The sequence below is a fragment of the Euprymna scolopes genome, chromosome 16, assembly GCF_053919585.1.
Source record: "Euprymna scolopes isolate OS-2025 chromosome 16, ASM5391958v1, whole genome shotgun sequence".
NCBI lineage: Eukaryota > Metazoa > Mollusca > Cephalopoda > Sepiida > Sepiolidae > Euprymna > Euprymna scolopes.
The window spans coordinates 14,473,792-14,498,623 of record NC_136497.1 but is presented as its reverse complement, the minus strand read 5'-3'; the positions used below and the strand labels follow the sequence as shown (position 1 = coordinate 14,498,623).

At 33.9% G+C, this 24,832-nt stretch overlaps 1 protein-coding gene across 2 annotated transcripts in view; it reads left to right on the top strand.

The window, feature by feature from the left end:
* LOC145295846 (calpain-5-like) overlaps positions 1–24,832 on the top strand; it is a 180,093-nt gene that overhangs the window by 108,163 nt on the left and 47,098 nt on the right. For both annotated transcript variants that reach the window (XM_080141559.1, XM_080141560.1), the window contains exon 2: positions 4,591–4,807. In XM_080141559.1, the coding sequence (XP_079997685.1) occupies positions 4,595–4,807 (213 nt within the window). In that variant the 5' untranslated portion in view covers positions 4,591–4,594. The remainder of the gene's footprint in view (positions 1–4,590; positions 4,808–24,832) is intronic.

Sequence of the window (24,832 nt, the reverse complement as noted above, 5' to 3'; positions counted from 1 at the left end):
TTGTGTTTCTGGAGGCGGTAGGAGTAGATATTAGCATAAAAGTTTTTAAAAATTGGCACCTCTTCTGTAAAAGACTGAGTTGGGAAAAGCAGCCTACTAAAAAAAAAAAATGTAAGAAATTTTTAAAGAAAACGAAACAAAGTACATTTTCTAAAAACGTGCATCAAAAATTGGTGTAAGTGGGTGCTGGAACAGATTAACATAAGCTTTTGATTCTAAAGCTATAATAGCCAATGAAATAGGGGAAAATACATTTTACTTTATTATATAGATGATATTTTACATTTCCATATGTAAGCACTTGTATTATAAAATAATAATATAAGGAATATTTTTGTTCCCATATTTATTTTAATAGTACTCAATCCATTCATAGAGCTTGGTGCATATATCCTTATATATAAACTACATGTTTAGGTTTGATTTACAATTGCAGATGTCAAACAGTTTGAGGGTGTAAATGAATTGTAAAGAGGGAAGGGAATAGGGGCTGGACAATTGACACCGAACTTGTATGTAAGGGCTAGGGTATGTGGAATTAACAGTTTTTTAATGAAATTGGAGCATTTTTTCTCCTTCATTTGTTCTGTTTATGTGTAAACTATGTTTGGATGTGCACCCATCTAAGGAGACAGGAGAGCTAAGTTGTCTGTACTAAAGGGAGCTCTGGCCATTGTTGTGCTCAAATAAAAAAGGAATGGAGAAAAAAAGAAAAGAGTTGTCCAACACATCAGTATTGTTGAAGTACACAAACACTGCTGTCATCTGGGTAGATGGGATAAGCAGATGTGCTTACTGAAGCGCGCCAGCTATGTTAGGTGGTTATAAGAGTAATAGAAAGATAGGCAAATCTCTTGTTAGATAAAAAAGACCTTGTAATAATTATATATATTTTGTGATTTTTAGTTTACTGTTCGTATATCATTTAGAGTGAGTAATGTAGCCCTCAAAATGTTCATATATCATTTAGAGTGAGTGATGTAGCCCTCAAAATGGTGTTTGTGGGTGGGGCTTTATAGTTGTTCTCTTTTTGGACGCCTTTTTCTCCAACAGGAAGCCAGAACATGTTCCTACACCAAAAAGGCAAAGACAATTAAATCTTAAACTATATATATTAGTAGACATCTCTGTGACTCGTTGGGTCACTACCACTGCTTTTTTCACTTTAATTTCACTAAAAAATTAATAAACTCTGAAATATTTGATAGAAAGTTCTACTGCTCTCCCGATTTGTGATCTATCCATTAACCTTAACAATTCGCTAGATTGCATATTGGATTTAAAAATATTCAGTAGATCACATATTGGACGAGCACCAGTTTAGGGTTAAGTTTATTGCGTAATTCAGTAGATCATCACAAGCGCCAACTACATATTAAGATGGAATACTGTTGCCACATCTGAGGAGGAACTGCTAAGAGTACCCTGTTAAGTCCAAAAATTCAGTACTGAAAGTTAAGACACTGGAAGTGGGTTCGGTTTACCTAAATATGGAACGAAAGTCACTAAACATGAAATGAAATTAAATGTTTCTTGGTTGTTTTTTTTTATAATGTGAGAAGTGTGAATAAAAACCTTTCATACATTATTTATGACAAAATTCTGTGATAAAACTTGTGAAAGACATAAATATATTATTTTAAAAAGATATCATTTATAGAAATGTAAATAATATAAATTCTCATTAGTTTTATTTTTTTTTTTGCGATAAAACAAAAAATGTTAAAACAAAAAAAAAACATTTATAAAAATGTAAAAAATGAAATTTTATTATTTTTTATTGTTTCATGATAGCACAAGAAATGTTAAAACTAAAATAATTTTTTTTTAAATAAATTATTTCCATATGGTTTCGTATTTCGTTTCATGTTTACTGACTTCTGTTCCTTTCCACATTTAGGTAAACAGTTCACTTCCAGCGTCTTTACTTTGAGTACTGAATTTACCATTGTATGTGGGATAGGTGGTGAAGCTATAGTTAAATCAAGTCAGTCATATCTAAGTAATGTTTTGTATTTCGCAAACCATATATCTGTACTTAATTTCAAAAACATATTACTGTTATGTAATGTGTAGCATAAATTGTTCGAATCAGGAAAAAGTGAGTTTGCAAAACCAGATAATTTTTTTAAAATTAAAGACAAAAGCTAAAATTATTTTCATATCTGCTCTCTCTCTCTCCCTTTCTCTCTCTTTCTCAAATAGTGTTACTATTTCCCTTTTTTAATGTGAATAATAAACTATTCCTTTTATAGTTAGTTTCATCTTTATGAAAACGAGTGATAGACAATGCATAAAACAAAAGATGGGCCTCAAACGTTGTGTTAGAGAGGGTGAGAGTGATATACAGTGTATCACAAAAGTGAGTACACCCCTCACATTTCTGCAGAAATGTAAGTATATCTCTTCATGGGGCAACATTGACAAAATGACACTTTAAAACAATGAAAAGTAGTCTGTGTGCAGCTTATATAACAGTTCATTTATTTTCCCTCAAAATAATTCAAAATATAACCATTAAAAGCTAAACCCCTGCCAACAAAAGTTGATACACACCTTAAAAAAAACCCTAAATGTTGAAATTAAGTAATGCTTGTCATTTTCCTTCCAAAATATCTTATGACTCATTAGTGTTACTAGGCTCATGTGTCCATATTTTTGCACTAGATGAAGATAGCCAAGGCTACAAGATTGCCAAGGCTACAAGACTGTGAATACCCTGAAACTGAGCTGAAATAAAGTGACTAAGATCATCCAGCATTTTAAAAGAGCAGGATTCACTCAGATAGGCCATCCAAAGAAACTGAGTGCACCTACTGAGCATCACATCCAAATGCTTTCTTTGGAAGATCAGACCATACACAGCACTCTACATCAAATTGGTGTGCATGGCTGTCACCTCAGGATGTCCTATGGTCTGATGAGATGAAGATTAATTTGTTTGGTTCCAATGGCTTCAAGCATGTGTGGCAGCAACCAGGTGAGGAGTCTAAAAATACATGTGTCATACCAACAGTCAAGCATGGTGGTGAGAATGTAATGGTCTCGGACTGCATGAGCGCTGCAGGTGTTGGAGAGTTACATTTCATTGAGGGAAACATGAACTCCAATATGTATTGTGAAACATTGCAATAAAGCATGATCCCCTCCCTCCAGAAACTAAGTCACAGGGTAGTGTTTCAACATGACAATAACCCAAAACACACCTCCAAGACAATCACTGCTTTAATAAAGAGCCTCTGGGTAAAGGTGATGGACTGGCCAAACATGTTTCCAAACTTGAAACCAATAGAACATCTTTGGGGCTCCTCAAGCAAAAGATAGAAAGTCTCAAATATTCGCCGGCTCCACGATGTCATCATGGAGGAGTAGAAGAGCATTCCAGTGGCTACCTGTGAAGCTCTGGTAAACCCCATCCCCAGAAGAGTAAATGCAGTTCATGATAATGATAGTTGCCACAAAAAATATTGGCAGTTGACATGGTGTATATTAATGTTGACAACTTTCCCTAAGTGGTGTACTCTCTTTTGTTGACGGGGGTTTAGCTTTTAATGGTTATATTTTGAGTTATTTTGAGGAGAAAATAAATTAACTCTGTTATATAAGCTGCACACAGACTACTTTTCATCGTGTCAAAATGTCATTTGTCAGTGTTGTCCTATGAAGAGATATACTTACATATCTGTGGAAATGTGAGGGATGTACTCACTTTTGTGATACACTGTACGGAAATTTAGTAAGACATGAATTCATGGAAAGTTACAGCTAATTAAAACAACTAAAATGTAACATTTTCAAACCTAACTCAATCTCAGAACTAAATATCATTTTGGCATGTATTTTGTATTATTAAAATCTACAGAAAAATGTTAATAGGAAACAAACGTTGATTGACTCAGCTTTACTATAATGATAGATTGGATTAGAAATGATCTCCAAAAGGTTCCATCTTCAGTTTTGGGGGTTAGAAAGTGAACTTTGGGTTTACTTTCAACAGCCTTGTAACTCTCGCTACCTTTATTGGTCCCCTGACAAAGGAGGGATTGGACCTAGTAATTCACTCTCGTTCATCCGTTCACACTTTTTTCAATAATCATGCATTAGATTGTTTTAAAAATTTTGTACAAACATTAGTCATGGTGAAAGTAAATTTTTTCCCTTGTGGAAGGGTACCTCACATGTTCAGCTTGTTATGTTCACATATTCCATGAACAATTTCTGACAAACAGGAGAAGAGTTGTTGTTTTCTAAGTCAAAATCTATTCCATCTAACACTTATCATTGGCAAGTTTTTAACTTTGAAATGTTTTTTTTAAGATCCTGACATTAAGTGGCTTCATGTAGCGATTTTTATTAAATAAAAAACATCATGATTCTGCAGTTCTATGATCGTGAAAAATTTGTTCTTCTAGGATTATGATCTGGATTTCCATTAATTTAAATGATAAGAATAGACTTGAGAGAAAGAGGGATAGATAAAAACCTGGACAGAGATAATTTAGTTTGGAAGTTAATATCTAAAAGCCATTCATGTCAACATATAAAATGGACTTTTTGATGACAATGATCTTTTTTTTTTTTCATTCACAGATCCATGCCGCTGAACTTGCCAATATCACTTCCCAAAAACTTTTTTGGGACCCCAATCCGACCTTATAAGGGGCAGGATTATACAAAATTAAAACAGGAATGTGTCGCAAAAGGGGAGCTCTTCAAAGACCCTACGTTTCCAGCTCAAGATTCGTCATTGTTCTTTACACCTGGAAAAATATCCAGCATTGGAAACATTGTCTGGAAGAGGCCCAAGGTAATCCGATTTTATGTCCTCCTTTTTTCATATTTCTTTTTCAGTATAGGTTTTTTTTTTAAATTCAAGATGTCTAAACTTCTACATAAAAATAGATTAAATCTGTTCTTGACTGGAGAATAGAAAAAAGGGTGCTTCTATATAATAATAACAAAACAAATCTGGAATTTCAAATGAAACAAATGGGGCATACATAATTATGTCGCAAATAGTAACATATCCAAAAATTACAGAAAACAATAAGGTAGAAAAATAATTATTCATGAAAAGACATTTGTAAAATCTAACCATTTGGTTTCAAAATCTACTGATTTGAATTGGAGTCTTATAGGGGAGGTAATTAAGTTTTCAATTTCTCACAAATTAAATCAGCTATTTTTGATAAAAAAATAAAAATTCAAACAGTTAAAAATTATATTTTTTAAATTCACAAATTATGTATATATGTTATCTTTATTTTTGTTTTCTGAATAAATTCTGTCTGCTTTCAACCGAGTTACCTCCCCTTTTGCTTCCATCACATGACTCCATATGTTTGACCTAGCATGTAACCTTATCGGAACTGTTTTTCATCAATGATTATTTTTCTATCTTATCGTTTTCTGTAATTTTTGGATATTTTACTATTTGCGATATGACAATTGTGTAGGTATCATTTGTTTTACTTGAAATTTAATATTTTTTCGTTATAATTATATAGAAGCAATGAACAAGTGTACTACCGATTTTAAATTTTTGTATTTATTTATTTTTTACTTCTGGACTGGTTGTGTTCTGTTATCGTGTACTTAGATGTGTAACTATTTGGGAATACCAGGTGCTGTATGTAAAAAATGCTCCCAAAACTGGTCTTGCAAGTTGAGACTAGTACTAATCTGTAAATATAACATACATAACATGATCCGTTGGTTTTGATCTGCACCAACTAGACACTTGCAGATGATTACAAATAGTTTAGATAATTCTTAATTCTATGTTCTTTGCATAAGAGTTTTATATTTTAAAATATGTATCTAAGACCCTAGTGTTACCCAATCAGACTGTCTGAAAATACTGGCTTCCTGACCTAAAATGCACCAAATATTGATTTTATTGTTGTTTTTTTTTTCCTTTCCTCTTACAAAGTAAAAAAACAAACAAAAACAAAAAAAAAAACAATTTTTCCATTACAAAAAAAAAAAAAAAGGAACCCAAACACTATGGATAAATATTTAAAGATATAAAGAACTTGAAGCATAAAATTTTTTTCCAAAATAACTGGATTTGGCATTAAATAACCCAAAAAATGTTAATATGCCATAAAACAAAACAATCAAATCAAATCTCTAAGACCAGCAATCCTCTTGCTTTTGTGGACTGGATTACATATGAATCATTTGAGAATAGACCAAATAAATGTAAAAAAAAATCTGTGTATATATATATATATATATATATATATATATATATACCGGCAGACAGACAGTTATATAGTTGGGGAGTAGAAGAGAAATTATCTTCTTAGCTGTTTATCGATTTATTTATTGATCTAGATATCTATCTATCTAGCGGGCAAAGTAAACAAGGGATATGAATTATGTTTTGATAAAGTTATCCTGGTGCTACCAGATCAGGCTGCCCTGTGGCTTCCTGAGACGAAATGCACCTACATTGACGTTTTTTTGTTTTCTGATCTTTTTTGTAAAACTTAATTATGTTCTGCAAAACCAAAAACAAAAACAACAGCCTATTCCCTCCCCCCCTTTTTTATTTTATTTTTTCCTTACTCCCGGTCCTGGATATGACCTTAAACTACATCCGATGGTGAGGTCCAGCTTACGGGCTTGGGGAGTGTGGAGCCACCTCTTAATTGCCATTGCTCCCAGGTCCACCCTGACCCGGAGTGGTAGTACCTGTTAGGGTCCCAACTATGGGTTAAATAGAAACAGATTTTAAAAAGGAAAAGAAACAACAAAAAAAGAAAGAAAAAGAAAACAAATATATTCTATTAAATTATCTATTTATTTATTTATTTTTTTGCCCTGTCGGTAGGGCATGAGAACAAACCGACTGTCCCCCTGCAGAGGGTAAAAATCCCTCAATGGGGCAACCAGTTAGCCGTGGGTTGCTACCCGTAAAGTCTTAGGACGTGATCCTGGTGATTGAGCGAACCTAAACCAGGATACATAGAAGTTTAGGCACCACAACACATTACTTTGGCCCTTACTTCGATTAGACGGGCGGTCGGAGAGGCCCGATCCGACCAATCGGCCAGTCACGCCAAGCCCCACCATATATTGCCCATTCCAAAAACCCACTACTAATACAACACATCCCCCCTCTCCCACAAATAACCCTACTCCCTAATATATGATGGAAAGCGGTGGCTGAGGGTCAATCGATTAGGCGTGAATATCGATGACGAGGCTGTAAACCCCTCAGGATTGCTACAGATCCCATAGCAATATCAAGAGAGAACAGATAATCATTATGATACCACCAAAGTCGGTTATATCATCATTGTATCCCTGTAGAGGCTGGGCGAATGGGTTTCCCCCCAGGCTCTTCCCAAATAGGACTCCGAGGTGGGTGGGGAACAAAGATGACGAAAAAAGAAAACAAAATATATGGCTTATTCCTCCCAAAAACCACCCAACCACCCAAAGAGAACCCACTCTGATGTCTCTGACATCAGTAGCTCTGACGAAGAGACGATAAAACCAAGGAACTCAACATTCGTAGTAATAGAATCAATGGAGGAAATTCCTTTGAGCAAACTATCACCTTTTAAAATTGAAAAAAATCTTAAAACTCTAAAACCAAAGTCTATTAAAAAACAATTTAACGGCAGCCTACTAATAGAAACCCATAACGAAGAACAAACTAAAGAAATATTGAAACTAAAATTATTTGAAAACATCAAAGTCAAATGCTACAGACATCCAACCCTAAATACCTGCAAAGGAGTAGTGAAAAGTCACGAACTTGCACTCGGACAAACTTACAGAAACAGAATGTGTTAGATGTTCGCAGAGTTCAAATTAAAAAAAACGGTGAGAAAATCGATACCAATACATATATACTAACTTTCGATTCCCTCACCATACCCAAAGAAGTGAAAGTCGGATATATGAAAATAAATGTAGAAATTTATATTCCAAACCCCCTCCAATGCTTCAAGTGCCAGAAGTTTGGACACCATCAAGATCGGTGCACACGATTACCAGTGTGTGGAAGATGTGGAGAAAGTGGCCCACACATTGACTGCAGAAAAGATTTCAAGTGTGCCAACTGCCTGGGAAACCATGGCGCTGGCTCTAGATATTGCGAAATATGGAAAAGAGAAAAAGAAGTGACCAAACTAAAACATATAAAGAATATATCCTACTCAGAGGCCAGGAAAATCATCGAAACTAAAACATATGCAGATGCAACAAAAAAAACTAATCCAATCAACAATCAAAATGGTCATATACATGTAACGGATACAACTGACAAGAAAATTGATGTCCTAAGCAAACTAATAAAGGAAATGAAAGAACTATTAGAAGAAATGAGGAAAATGAATAGTGCAATGTCTGCAACCAATCCAAGGATAATATTAAGTAAAGACACTACTGAACCACAAAAAGAAACAAAACCACAAACCATTTCCACAAAAACAACCGAACAACCATCAAACACATCACAAGCCAGAAAAGAATCAAAAATCCCCCCAGACAAAAAAAAAAAAACAAACAAAAACAGGAAAAGAAAGATCCCGATCTATATCTCGAACAGGGACTCCGACAGAAAATAGATTTGAGGGATTGGAGACGATGGAAGTTGAACACAATTCCAAATGATGAACAAAATATTACAATGGAATATCAGAGGGATAAAAGCAAACCAAAATGAACTCACATTATTAATAACAAATATGAGCCCAGCACTTGTCTGTCTACAGGAGACCTTTCTGAAAGAAAATAATACCATCAACATAAAACACTACACATCTTACAACTACATAAATAAAGATACGGACAGAGCTTCTGGAGGCACATCAATACTTGTTAAGAATGAAGTCCCTCAAAGACAAATAAATATAAACACAAACTTGCAAGCAATTGCAGTTTCAGTGACTCTACATAGAACTATAACACTTTGCTCAATATACATCCCTCCAAAAGATACAATCAACGAAATTGAGATAACTCAATTAATAAAACAACTCCCTAAACCCTTTTTTCTACTAGGAGATCTCAACAGTCACAATGTAATATGGGGAAGTAAAGAAACAAATAAAAAAGGAAAAGAAATAGAAAACATAATAAATAAAAATAATCTATGCCTCCTTAATAATCAAAACTACACCTATATGTACCCAGCAACAGGTACTTTCACCGCCATTGACCTTACCTTATGTGATCCTTCCATATATATGGACTATGACTGGAAAGTACACAATGACACCTGTGGGAGTGATCATTTCCCAATCATCCTGGAAAGTCTAAGCACTAGCACTGAACAAAAAACACCCAAATGGAACCTACATAAAGCGGATTGGGAAGACTTCCAGGAACAGTGCAAAAACCAATTAATTATCGAAAAGAATGATGAAGATGACCATTTGAACTACTTCATTAAAACACTCACAAACATAGCAAATAATACCATACCGAAAACAACCAAAACCAACAATCACAACAAACCTTGGTTCACAAAAGAATGCAGAAAAGCCATCAGAGCTCGACGAGCTGCCTTGAGAAAATTCGAAAAGTATCCAACAAGCGAAAATCTGGATTTCTTCAAAAACAACAGAGCAAAAGCCAGACGAATCATAAAGGAATCCAAAAGAACAACCTGGAGAAATTATATATCCAAAATTAATGTGAATACCAAGGCGAAAACAGTTTGGAACATGATGAGGAAAATAGAAGGAAAGTGTAGTAGTACACCAATATCCCACATCTCTAAAGGCAACAAAATATACACCGATCAAAAAGACATTTCCAATAACCTGGCAGATAATTTATCAAAAATTTCATCATGTGACAGACAAACAGAGAAATTCAAAAAGATTAGAGAAAAGGAAGAGAAAAAGAAAATTCTATTTAAATCACAAAATACTGAAAAATACAACCAACCTCTTACCTTGCCTGAATTAAAAGAATCGCTAACCAAATCCCATGACACAGCTACAGGGCCCGATGAAATTCCATATGAAATCCTCAAAAAACTTCCAGAAGCCTCAATGAAATACCTACTTGAAATTTTCAATATTATATGGTCCAGTGGAAACGTACCCGAGACCTGGAAAGAGGCCACAATAATACCAATCCCCAAATCTGAAAACTCAAACATCCAATCCCAATCAAGTAACGTCTCAGATCCATTGAATTTCAGGCCAATAGCTCTAACAAGCTGCATTTGTAAGACCATGGAAAGGATTATAAACAAAAGACTAATCTGGTTCCTGGAAACAGAGAATCTTATTACAGAATTTCAAACAGGATTCAGGAAAAACCGAAGTTCAATAGACCACATAGTCAGACTTGAAACCTTCATCAGAGAAGCCTTTGTAAGGAAAGAACATTTAACAGCAGTGTTTTTTGACATGGAAAAAGCCTACGATACTGTGTGGAAGTACGGTGTTACAAGGGATCTGAAGGCGCTTGGACTAAAAGGCAGAATGCCAATTTTTATTGAAAATTTTTTAAAAAATAGACGGTTCAGAATAAAGGTTGGCACAGCTCTCTCGGACTTGAAAGAACAAGAGAATGGAGTACCTCAAGGGAGTATACTGTCAGTGACCCTGTTCAGTATCCGAATTAACAACATTGTAAAAAACCTTAACCCTGGGGTAGATTGCTCCCTATATGTGGATGACTTCCTAATATGCTGTAGATCTAGATATATATCTATAATAGAAAGGAAGCTTCAATTGTGCTTAAACAAAGTAATGAGATGGACGGAAGAGAATGGATTTAGATTCTCCAAAAGAAAAACGAAATGCATGCATTTCTGCAAACTAAAGAACATGCATAATGATCCTGTCCTAATCATGGAAGGAATGCCCATACCAGTTACTGACCAGTACAAATTCTTAGGGATTTTATTTGACAAAAAGTTAACATTCATCCCACACATAAACTATCTGAAAAAAAAATGTAACAAAGCTGTAAATCTTTTGAGAGTGGTAGCACATACCGATTGGGGTGCAGACAGGGAAACACTCCTTAAACTTTACAGAGCACTAGTCCGCTCAAAGCTAGACTACGGTTGTTTCATATATGGATCAACCCGAACATCATATATAAAAAGCCTAGACCCTATTCACCATACTGGCCTAAGATTGGCCCTAGGAGCATACAGAACTTCCCCCGTGAACAGTCTATACACGGAAGCACACGAACCCTCACTAGATCTAAGGCGAGAAAAGTTAGCCCTTCAATACTTACTGAAACTGAAGTCTTGCCCAAACAACCCTGCATACCAATGTACCTTCTATCCTAAATATGAAGAACTCTTTAACATGAGAAGAAAAACTATCAAAACGTTCGGGCTCCGAATGAAGGAAAGCATTGAAGAATCGAAAATTCCAATCTCCAGCATTCACAACTTCATACTGCCTAAAACACCCCCATGGACCATGAAACAAGTTGAAATAAAACTCAACCTAAACAAAAAGTCCAAATCTACCACAAACCCTATTGAATACCACGACGAACTTCAACATTTAAAATTACAATATTCAGACTACACCTTTATCTACACAGACGGGTCTAAAAGCAACAATCACACTGGATGTGCAGCAACGTACCATAAAACCACAATCAAGAGAAATCTTCAAAATGAAGCATCTATATTCACTGCAGAGACTATAGCTATCGATCTAGCACTCAACATAATTTCAGAGGAAACCACCAAAACTTCATCATTCTCACAGATTCTCTATCAGTCCTATTATCTATACAAAATCAAAAACAAGAAAATCCACTAACAACAAAATTAATAGAAAAAATCAATATCCTTTCAACTACTAAAAACATTATTCTTGTCTGGATCCCCAGCCATGTGGGGATCAAAGGCAATGACAGGGCAGATACAGCTGCAAAAAGATCTTCTCACCTTCCAACTGATAATTTTAAGATTCCACATACTGATCTTAGACCCCAGATAAAAGCATACATACAGGAAAAATGGCAACTGCGGTGGAGTCAGCAAGAGGGCAACAAATTATACTCAATCAAACCTGAACTTAAGGAACGATGTCCGGACATCAAGAGATCACGCCGAGAAGATGTGATACTGACTCGGCTGCACATAGGGCACACCAACTTTACTCATTCTTATATACTAAATGGAGAATCGGCGCCAGAGTGCATCCCATGCCAGGAGACACTCACAGTAAAACATATCCTAGTTGGGTGTGATGACCTTGCCCCAACTAGAAAATTATATTATACAGAAAGCAATATGGAAGACCTTTTTGAAAAGGTCAACTCAGCAAATATTCTAGCATACCTAAGGAAAGTAAATTTATATAAGAAAATTTAAGGAAATTTAAAGTCATCCAAATATACACATCCATGTATAAATACAACATTTAATTTCTTAGTTCAATTTTATAAAAAAAGGGAGGAAAGGCTGAAAAAGTCATTCCCCCCCTCCCAATAAAAAAAGTTAAAAAAAAAAAAAAAAAAGGACTCCGGCATTAAATGACCACATAGGTTGATATGCCGTAAAACCAATCAATCAATCAACGATAAAGTTATCAAAACACGTCAAGACCTTGTCAAACTGTAAACTGAACAAGTTCGCACTGGAAGGTTTAAAACAACTGACTGGCGATGTGTCACTTGTCACATGTTCCGGTTTGCTGGACATATCATTTGAGTTGGAATTCGGATGTCAAACAGAGCGGATGGGTTAACCTCAACTCTAACTATAAACAGTATCCATGTCTTCGACTCCAATAACAACCAAGATTTAAACATTTCTAAAATATCATTGATGAAATAGAATTTCTGAATTGATAATAGTCATTGATTATCATGAATTCATAAATTCATAGTAATCTCTGATTATTCTTTCTGGTATTTTCCGGTTGCTAACAATCTACCAGGACATAAGTTGGATTAAATTTCTATTGTACGCATGCGCAAATATACACTTATACATTAAAGTCGATCCATTTTAAACTATTTCCTTATCTGTCTAATGATAATTCAAATGGTAACAACTAAGGTTGGAGCACTACAAGTTTTGATTTCGATTCTAGCTGATGACAGAAGTCTTCTTTTTTTTTTTTTTAGCTTTTGAAATCACTACTATATATTGGGTACAATATAATAATCAATTGAGAATTGGCTCTATAATATTGAATACGAAAGTTGCATAAATTTGCATAAATCATATTTAAGCATATTTTATGACTTGGCACCGCCAGGCACCCTTCTAGTAATTAATAAATCTGCGTGCTTTTAATTTAAAATTGTTTTTTTTTTTTTGTAATTTAAGTGAAAAACAGTATTTTATTCATGAAATAAAAATTTCAATTAGTAACGTATTACAATCAACCATAATTATGCACAGTGTATTGCTATTTCAATATCTACAGGATATTCCAAAATGAAAGAAAAGGTATTTTAAAGCTTAGCTTCCATTTTGCTTTAATCTATTTGGGAAATATTTGTCAGAAATATTTAAGATGTTTTCAAAAAGTCCTGTGATTCCAATGAATGATAAAAACTAAATGACTTTAATTGCTACCCTTTCTCTTTCTTCACTTCAAGCTAGTTTTCACATGAACGTGTGAACTCAAAATATTTTCCAACCAATGAAAATCATTTCATGCTCTAAAAGTAACACATATGTGAATGTAATAAAACAGTGGGAAGTTAGAAACTCCTATAAGGCAGGAGATGAACAGCCAAAACTTTGTCAAGTAGGCTCCACCCCTGTCCCATCAGCCATCTTTTTTTTTTTCTATTTATATATAAATTAAGTAATATACACCCCAACTCTCCATTGATGCAAGAAACGAAGGGGGGGGGCAGTAATTGTTAACTAATCTTATTAGTTTAGTATTAAATATTAAACTTATCAAAAACTTTTTGTGACATATTGCAAGTACACAGGTGTAATTCAAGTGAAATAAATCCTTTAATTTCTCATTAAAGTGGATTTTTCTTTTGTTGCTTTTTCTGCTTCACCTGGAGTCGAGATAATTAAAGAAAAAGAATGTTTTCTGTTTTCCACTCTCAATCTGTTCCAGGTGGGTCCACCCTTTTGATTTCTTGGTGCCAGGTGTTCATTCAACTAACCTCACTTTATTTTACCTGAAAATATTGAGGTTATGGTCTTCAAAGTGTTAACGGTTGACTTGTTTTTATTTATTTTATTTTTCTAAGAAAAAGGTTTTTCTGATATGAGGATTAATAATTTAGATTTTTTGAATTACTATTTTCATCTCGCGCAAGAATAACGTAATGGATAAAGTACTAAGTTACATTGAATTTTAAGTGACATTTCTGGAAGTTGAAGGCTAAATCCTCAGTGCAGACGATACTAAGAATACAAGGCTATGTCTAAAAATGCAGTACACAAAGTTAGGATGCCGGAAGTGGACTCAGGTTATCTAAATATGGAATGCAAGTCAGTAAATATGAAACGAAAAACGAAACCATAGGGAAGCACTTGGTGTTTTATCATGAAACAATAAAAATAATAAACTTTTAGTTTTTACATTTCTATAAATATTTTTTTAATATTTAATATATGAAAATATTTTATTTCAAGAGTAATTTAAACTTTTGTAGTTTACATTTCTATAAATAATTTTCTAGATATTTAAAATATATTCATATTGAAATAATAATAAAAAAAATTTCACAAATTTCATCACATAATTTTGTCATAAATAATGTATCATAAAACAACCTGAAAACAGAAACGACTCTGACTTTATTGAAAAGAATGCAACTGTCTTTGCAGAATTAATACAATGCTTAGATGACAAAGTCTATCTTTGGTAATGCGAGAAGCCTTGGACAATGGCTGCAAGGCATTGAACATATTAAGAGAGCATTATTTATCGAAAGGAAAACTCAAAATTATCTCTTTATATCCTGAACTGACATCTCTAAAACGTATGAAAGACAAGACGATAAAACTATACCGCGAGATAATAGAAAGCCTTATATACTTAATGACTGCTATGAGTCTTGACATGTTACACAGTAACAAAGCAAAAATTATCAATGAAGGATTTAAACAGAGCAAAACAAGTCCTTTATTATTCAAAAGGAACTAAGGAACAACATTTAGTATTTAGAAAATCAACAAATCTCCTAAAATTAGAGGGGTCTTCGGAACTTGATAAGTGGTGACTCCTAATAAAAAAGAAAAAAAAAAAAGGCACACGATTAGGAATATTTGATGCAACTTTTGTCCCTTATCATTAAAGCCTGCTTTATCTATTTCTACCTTCTCTCCAACTGAAGGTTGGGCTAAGATAATTCCTTCCCCAAAAAGATTGTTATATTGTGACTTTTGATACCAGTTGTTTATGAACACGAATGACACCAGTATAATATTGTAACTATCTGGCACTAATCGCTTGGATGCCAGTGTAATATTGTATGCTATGAGATATTGTGTCTCAATACCTGATAACGATCATCACAATTAAAAAAATAGCATATGGTAGCAAGACAGACAGAATATTAAATTAAATATTTATTGATGAAGTATGTTGAATGAAAAATCCTCTTGATGATAAGAAAGTTCTGAAAAGTTCAGACTGGAATTGATTATAATTGTATTTGCTTAAAAAAAAAAAGAGTTCGGAGAAAAAACATAGAAAGGTCCTGTAGCATCAAGGTTAGTTAAATTGAAATTAAGTGATCTTTGTTGATAAGATGTTCTGGGAAACGAGAGAAGTCCTGTAACATCAAGGTTAGTTCAATTGAAATTAAAAATGTCCCTTGTTGACAAAATGTTTCATGAAGAGAAATAAAAAAAAAATCCTGTAATTGTGATGGTTGTTGCCATCATTGAGCGATTGGCTTGTGCTGCTATGAGAAAGAAAGGGTGAAGTCTTTCGCATTATTTGTTGACTACTAACCCAGTGGCTAGCTAACTCCAAAGTCATCTCTCCAACTTCCTGTTACAAACTAACTCCTAATTCTGATTTCTCCTAAGTTATGTGTTTCTTATGTCTGCCAGACAATCTTGTTTGTCACCTAAGCCATAAATTCCAAATTAGTTTTGTTTATGCTTTTTCTTTATTAATAACATTTTTCCTTGAGCCAAAATTCGCCAGTTAAATATTTAATCTCCATATAAATAAAATGAACTCATTTTTCCCCGTCAGATTTGGACCTTAATAGGATTAAAAATCAAGATATTTCATGCAAATATAATATGCACAAACGGCAGAACAATATCTGAGGTGTGTTATAGGCTTATTATTTCTCAAATTCCTCGATAATCTTAGATTTCTATACTTTTTTCTGCTGAGAAGTCACGGCAAAAATCGGTTAAGATCAATGGAAGTGGTAAAATATTTTCTCTCTAATAAATTCCTCCTCCCCCTGCCACCACTTAACACCGTTTGGGGATCGTTCACAAGGAACAGTTGAGAAGAGAACACCGGTTTGGCTTCGTAGTTCTTTCATGTGAAGTTATTTAAAATCACTAAACTAAGCTGCAGTGCTCTGTGGCGTAGTGGTTAGCGTGCTGGACAATTCACATTATATTTTCTCGTGCGCGCCGACCTACCATAGTCGGTTTATTTTTTTGGGTTTTTTTTTCCTAAACAACTGGAATGGACTTTTCTTGGTAGCCGAACTGTTAACGTTGCAGATGTTTGTTTTTTTTTTTTTTTTTTTCACACTTTATTTTCCTACTTTTACTCATGACTCCGGGTTTGATCCTTCCTACTTACCTACCAGAACATTTTTTAAAACTCCCCCCCCCCCGTCCCGGAAACAAACACTCGGGCAACGCCGGGTACCTCCGCTAGTTAATAAATATTTTAACTAACATTCTTTTCTTTTAAAACATTTTTCTGAATATTTTTTTAACCCAAATAATTTAACAATCAATCATAATAGTCGTTTTAACCCTTGGAACTGCCCACTACTACATAACACAGATACTATGCCTTTGATCATAGCCAAAAGGTCACAAGATGTCTCGTGAGTTTGTATGCTTGTATGTGGCTATGTATTCTTACATAGCCACATACAAAGTAAAAACCATTCTAAATCTCAAAGTAATCTATAATATAAATCTCGCCTGTCTGTTTAACTGTATGTATGTATGCCTAAAACTTTCGACAATGATGACGGATTTTCATGAGATTGGTATCATTTTGAAGTTCAACTCTTTGGATGACAAATATCAAAAATTGGCCAAAAAACATTAATTCCTTCACCCTCAACTGGGCACTTTTCTACAGGGAGGGGTCGCTTTTTTCGCCGATATTTTTGAAAGTCATCACCTCTTTTCGATTGTCTAGCCTTAATTTAAACCTACGTCACTTCTGGTTTGGTGATGGGCGCAATAGCAAAGATGTCGCATCTTTTCCTCCTTCATGGTATGGGTTCGAGCTTGTCTGCCTACTATCACTTTTTTTTTTTTTTTTTTTGCTCAACACACACCTCCAAACACCCAGGCAACGCCAGGCACCCAGGCTAGTTCAAACAATAAAATGAAAAAAACTGAGAACATAAGCTGATGTCGCACAAGTAGGATTTTTACACTTACTAAGACAATGTCGTATATATATATATATATGTATATATATATGTGGGATAGTTAAAAGAAGATGGATTCTTTAAGAGGAGACTTATCAGAATATGTTTTGGAGCGTATATAGATTATCAATACAACAAGAATATGACAATACAAAAAAAATATATACTAATGTATATATATTCAATAAGGCTGATACATTAATTAGGTACTAAAGTGATCTCTGTGATATAGGAGGAGTATAGCTTTAGTTTTCCCAGCCCTAAACAGTCTCAATTTTTTATCTCTCACTGCACAATTATTTCGCTTCTAATGTAACTATCACTAGACGTCACATCCCTATTCTGTTACCTAGCATCTTCTCTCTTCTTCTGATGAGAAGCATTAGGCTTTGAAATACCATGGTATAAAGAGTTCTTACTTATCCTATACCTCTAATTGATGTATCATCCTTTTTGAATAAATTATTAAACCTATATACATTAGTATATATTTTTTTCTATTGTCATTTTGTTATTGTATTGATAATCTATATATATCTAAATATATATTAATTTTTGAAGAAATCCAGAGATAGAACTCAATATTATTACACATGATTCAATTAAATTTGATAAAAACAATAAAACAATCATGCTTTAGTTGCCATGCAGGGAAAGTGTGGTATAAATTTACACAAAAACAAAAATGCATTTATTACTTCTCTTTGAAGTTTATGCCAAGGTCTAAGAATCTTAAGAAAATGGCCCTCCTCCAGTTCAATTGAAATTGATGGTAAAATAGTTTCTTGTGGTGTTTGCATAGACCATTTTCCAGTGCAAAAGTGAATAATAGGTTCTGAGCTATATTATAATGACCATTCACAAGATGTAGGCTAAACCGAGATCACTACGTAATCGTCAATGCTCAAGGGGGAAAAGATTGATTTTCTTGAGTTGGCTTTCTCAAGGCAGATCTTGTAGACCCTGCATTATTCAGATAGCCAGTCTTTGAACTCTCTCCAGATGTTGGATATTAGATATGGAACAAAGGCCTACTTAAACAATGGTCTAACAAGAGAGACAGTTATACTCAAACAATGGTCTAACAAGTGGCAGAAATGTTTTAGGAGTGAATTTGCAGGAAGAACATCGCATGAGTAATAGAGGCAAAAAAAAAAAAAAATTTATAAGCCTTTTTTCAAATAACTTACATCTTGTCAATTCTCAAATTACAGAAAATTTAAATGAAACTAAATGCTTAATGGCTTATAATAAATATTAAAATTTTGTGATTTCTTTTAAAATTTATTGCAAACACCTATGTATTAGAATTAATTTTGTTTAATTAATTGTGAAATTTCTAATAATGCATTGATTATTTTGTGCATAGTAAAAGTAGCAGAAGTTATTTTTATTAAAATTTTTTTTTAAAGAATGTTTGTCAGTTTTACAGCATATCAACCTTTTGAGATTGTTAAATGTTTAAACAATACCTATTGTATAAGATTCATTATATACAATTCAATAAACACAAGTTGCTATTATACTAGACAATAAATCGTGGGCTCATGCCTTTCCTAATGTATAAATGAGTGGAACAGAGGCACCAGGATTTGAACTAAGTTTCTGAATTTTTGAAATGATGATTAATTTATTTGTATTATTTAGATTCTTGAACAAGATACACCTGAAGGAGGTCAGAGGTTGTATTTCGAGGTGTTTTGAAAATAACACTGAAGATAAGAACAATAGTGCAAAGAGTCCAAATAATGTGAGGATTTGAACTGGACATAGCTGTCATGAGTTTTAACATTGTGCTACTACACGTACACATAGAATTGTTTTTGTGCTTCAACATCTAACAATAAAAGAGAAAATGAAGCTTTGATTTCATTAAATACTTATAATTTGTGCTGATCATGAATAATTCACACGGGCCTCGTTTTGAACTTTTATATTATCACAACATTTACTTGTTTTCCCAGTGGACTTTCTCTCTCTTCTATGCATATATTGTATGTCAAATGAGCAGTCATATTATTTTGTAAAGGGAGATAATCCTGAGATTTATTTACATTACTTTCCTGTGGATTTTAATGAATGTTGTATTAGATAAATGTGAATAATACAGGCTATGATAATAAAACCTCCTATAAACTATGATTTTGATAATTCAGACTTTTCTTATCTTCAATGTTATTCGCACAATGTTTCAGGTGTATCTTGTTGAACGGCGGGGGTGGGGGGTCTTTCTGTCATACTCTGAAATCTGCATAGATTTTCAAACAGAACCCGTTAATTAATTCACAGGGGTACACTGGGTAGCATGCTCTCATTTAGTCAGTCATGACTGGGTAGAAGTCCTAGATGATTTGCAATTGTATTTTGAGTGTGCATGCAGAGGATTGAACCTTCAACCGTCCAAAAAGTATCACTTACAACTGAACTTTACCAAGTACTTTATCCACTATGGCAAGGGACCTTGCAAACAATTCTAGTATGAATGTTGGAAGCCTTAAACCTATTTTAGTTTTAGAAGAACAATTTTACTACTTAGATTTATTTTTTTTTATTTATAAAAAAAATAAGAAACATCCTATAAAGTAAATAAGAACTTGAACTTACTATATGGAGATTATAAAGCTACACTTTGCATGGTGCATTGTTCAACAACCACTATCCTCTCTTTCTCTTGCTTTGGAAAAGTGTAAAAATTAATTTCTAACTTAATAGGTCTCGCACTGTCTGCCAAGCTCCAACCCCTGTCCCATCGCTCCAGTATTGCACACTTGTGCTTGTTTAATAAGTACTTACATGGAATGTGCTCCAATGAAATTGTATCTGTACCCTCTCAATATAAATAATCATGACTCACCTGACTGGCAGCAAATTCCCACCCCTTCACTGTAAAGGTTCCTTAAATGATGGAAGATTTTGTAGTCTAATAGCTTTTTCCTCTGACTGCTCACCTTTGCAATTCCCCTAACCCAGTTCCCTGACCATCTAATCATAATCATGTTGACACACCAGTTTTTGTTGGATCATCGAAGTTAAGCAAGATTGAGTCCGGTTAGTACTAAATGGGTGACCATTTGGGATTCTCGGTGCTGTATGTGCTCTCTGCTTATCTCGGCATTGTTTCCAGTCGTCCTTGACTTCTCCTTGCCACTGGACTCAAGCAGTGCTGATTCAGAAGAGGTGTAATTAGGGATTGCGGAACCTCGCTTCACAATTACACGCACAGTGTAATACAAGAGTATCCTTTGTCTTTTGAGACTGAATGGAGGCATCGAATGTAAGAAAACATCTTGTTGCCTTACTTCTCACTCAGGTTGCTCTTCTATAAATCTGGTTCCTTTCACAGAAGCTTCTTAGGCTTCGGTGGCAATATGACTTGTTTGGATGGATCAAAAGTTTCTTTTTAAAAAAATAATTTTGTAAAAATTTGATTTGTCACTTATGGATTTGTTTATAATTACTGACATCTAAAGTCCGTACTGGATCAAAAAACAATAGCGTCAACATTCCTGGTATGATGGCAACAGATATAAACTGTTATCCTGGTTTGTTTCCTTTAACCGTGTAAAGATTCAACTCTTATTTTTCAATCGTAGGTGCGTTCCGTTTCTTCTAAGATTTTTATGGATGGCTCTGTTCTCAATGAGAAATCAACTCTAAAACGTACTTAGCCTTTTTTTCTCATCAAATCTTTCATGGAGTTCATATATTAGATTCATTGTCCTTTCAGGATTAAAATCCATGGGTATCTCCTATCTTTCCAATAATCATGTTTTGTTCTTGTAAGCTACTTACATTAAGTGGCTTCATGCTTTGTTTGGAGTGACTGTATATATGACCAAAAATCTTTGGCTATACATCACTATTGTCGTGGATATTTAGATGTCTGAACCTTTGCAAATAAATGGCTGCTTGGTGCACTACAAGTTGGATGGTTGCAATTTGGATGATGGTTATTGTCAATTTCACATTGATTCAGAGGCACCATCCAATTTTACAATGTAGAATTTAAATTAGGTATGTTTACAAAAATCCTTCTTTTTCTGTGTAAAATTATATTGTTGTTTTTATTTTTCAAAAGCAGGCCCAAAACGCATTTAAACTGACAAATTGAAATATTGTACTTTATTGTTGTGCCATGCTATTGGTAATATAATGACATTCTTTGCTATAATTTATTTTTTTAAATTATTTAGTTTGGTCCAAATGTCTGATGATATAAAACATGTTTTTAAATGATCATCTAAAAATAAAAAGTTAAGATGGGATGTGACTCCTATTTTAAATTGAAGAATATAATAAGAATTGTCTACCTTTTTTTTTTTTTTTTTTTTTTTTTAAATTCCATTTTCACCCCAAACAAGGCACAGTGCAACTTTGAGGTAGGGGGCTACTTTTGGGCCATAAGTTGCAGGGATGCTATGTAGGCAGCAAAATGTCTGTTTATTTGAACTTCTGCATGTCAGTACAGTTGAGAAAGCATAAACCTGGAAGGGTGTTCCAAAGTCTAGCAGTTCTGGAGAAGAAACTATTAGAGCAGAAAGCCTTCTTGCATCTAGGGATCTCTACTGTGTAGGGGTGGGATTTTGCTGCTTATCTGGCTTGTCGGGGGTATTTATGTCGAGGGGGGTACAATGGCCTGTAGTTTGTCGGACCATCCACCATTAATAAAATACTTGTAAAACAGGCAGAGGGATACAACATTTCTTCAATGGGACAGAGGCTGAAGCCTAGATAACAGTTCGGGACCTATCAAGTTGGCGACTCTCTTTTGAACCTTGTCCAGGAGTGAGAGACTAGTAGCAGATGCACCAGCCCAAATGTGACAACAGTACTCCATACATGGGCGAATGCTGGCTTTATATAGGTACAGGATACTTTCAGGCGTTGCACTTCATTTTTTGCTCAGTTAATGGAGGAGAAATCCTTCATGACTGAGACATTTTTTATTTTTGTTATTAACTATAGTGCCCCTTTTTGGAGAGCCGGTTTCCCCTCCCATTAAAAACCGACTTTGTGTTTAACTCGTCCCTGGTGGGGAGGCAAGTAAACAAAGCTTTCTAGCATGGGAGAGAGCCCACCTTCCTCGCAGCGACCTTGGCAAATGTTCTCAATGTATCTGTTCCAACTCGTATTCCCTGTGAACGTTAAGCCGAGGAGTTTGAAAGAAGTACTTTCAGGTAGTGTATCTTTAGCCATAGCTATTATTGGTTGAGAAGATTTCTTATAATTATTGAAAGAAACAAGCTTAGTCTTGGCAGCATTGAATGTGATCATCCATTTTTGGCCCCATTCCACTACAAATTGGATGGTCTTCCTCTAGTGTTTCTGCCATTTCCTTAAATATGTGTCCATTTGTTTTTCCCTCGTGCCTGTTATAGAGTGTGGTGTCATCAGCTAAAAATTTCTTTCCTTTTTAAAATGACTTTAGTGCACCTCCGGTAGATAATATCGGGTAGGTGCAGTTAGTAAAATATATTTTCCTTTTATTTTTATTTTTGTTTGTTTAGAAAATCGGGGGGGGGGCAACATTGTTTAATTCTCTCTGTTTTCTAGTCATCATTTATTTAAAGTTATTTCTAAGCAAGTTTTAACATGTCTGTTTTTGCCTAACTGAATTACAATAATACAAAAGAAATAGCTATTCACCATATAACTGCTACAACTTAGATTAATATAAAGAAAAAAAAATCAATTTATCATTTTTTATAGATTACAAAAAATTTGGGAGGGAAGATATCCTCTATACAATGAATTTTAGAGTTTGGAGAGGATGATTTCTTGAGGCAACATAAACTATACTGGAATTCCCTTCCTGTTTCCTGCTTTCTTGACTGGATTAACATGCAGAAATTTAAATGTAATGAGAGAAGACATCTTGCTGCTCAACTCCTTACATAGTGTCCCTGTAGACATGGTCTCAAATTGTATCTCCTTATGTCCAAGTGGTAATATGACTTGTTTGGAGTGAATAATAATATAAACAAATTTTTTTTTAAATACTGAACCAGCAGTAATAGGGAGTTGATGATGACTAATTGGTTAATAACATGGACTAGCAATCTAAGTGTGCCAAGTCCAAGTTCATTTTTGCTAATTAACTTATGTCTTTTTTGTTTACACTGGTATGATAAAAAAAATAATGTAATTTTATTTTAAGGTTTAATTTAATTTTATTTTCATTATTAATGTTGAAACAGGATTATGCATTTACTTTATCTGACAAATTGTATTTTTAGAGCTTCCCATGAGAGCATAGTTAAGTGAAAGTGACGATTTGTGCTATACAAGGGAGATAATTTTGTTAAAAATCAGATTCAACTCTTTCTTAAAAAGGTTTCATTTAGTTTAAATTTTGTCATTTTTATATAATTTAGTAGCGACTTGTATAATAGCACACAATGCATTATGAGAATTTGGTGCTAGTTCAAAGTTCAACCAAATTAAATTTAAACCTACAAAAAGACAAAAAAACAGAAAAATCTTTGATGCATGGAACGAAAATGTTATATTCCAAATTGACCAAGTAAATTTTTTTTTTGTATATGGAAAATCATTATTATTTTTTTTTTTTTTTTTTTTACGATTTTTAACTATTTTAATTGTAAATCGTAGCCATTACAAGGCTGATTTCAATCTTGGTAGTTTGAATTGAGTTATTTATTAAACATGTTGGATCAAGATACAATGTTCTTGCTTCCTCATAAAGTTTGATTTTCTTTGTTTAAAAAAAATGTTTAAGCCTTTCTACACACAAATATAACATTTTACAACATCCAGAATGCATACTAAATTTTTAAAATCCTTTTACTATGGAGGGCAGTTAAGGGTTTATTTAAGCATTATAATTATTTAAAAAAATATATCTGCTTTTCTAAATGCTCTTTCTGTCAAATTTGTTACAATTCCGAATACAATTATGAACGACATTCCAAAAGTAATGCCTCCTATATTTATTCTGTCTGAATGGATCATCAGGGATTGCAAATTGCATTGTTACTTATGCATTCATGACCTGAAAGTTTCATCTCTCTGTTGCAGATATTGATGGTGTGCAACTCTAAGAAAGCAGTCGCTGTCATGAACATGAGTCAGAAGCAGTGATGCGTTGTTGAATTTCTCCATGCAGAAAAAATTGAACTGATCAACATTCACCAACGCCTGTTGAGTTTTTATGAAGCTGATGCAGTTGATGTCAGTACAGTTAGGAGATGGGTTCAGCGATTTCAGAGTGGCAACAGATGTGAGTGACAAAGCGCACTGTGGACTTTTTGCTTTTACAATCACAGCATTAAAAGAGGCT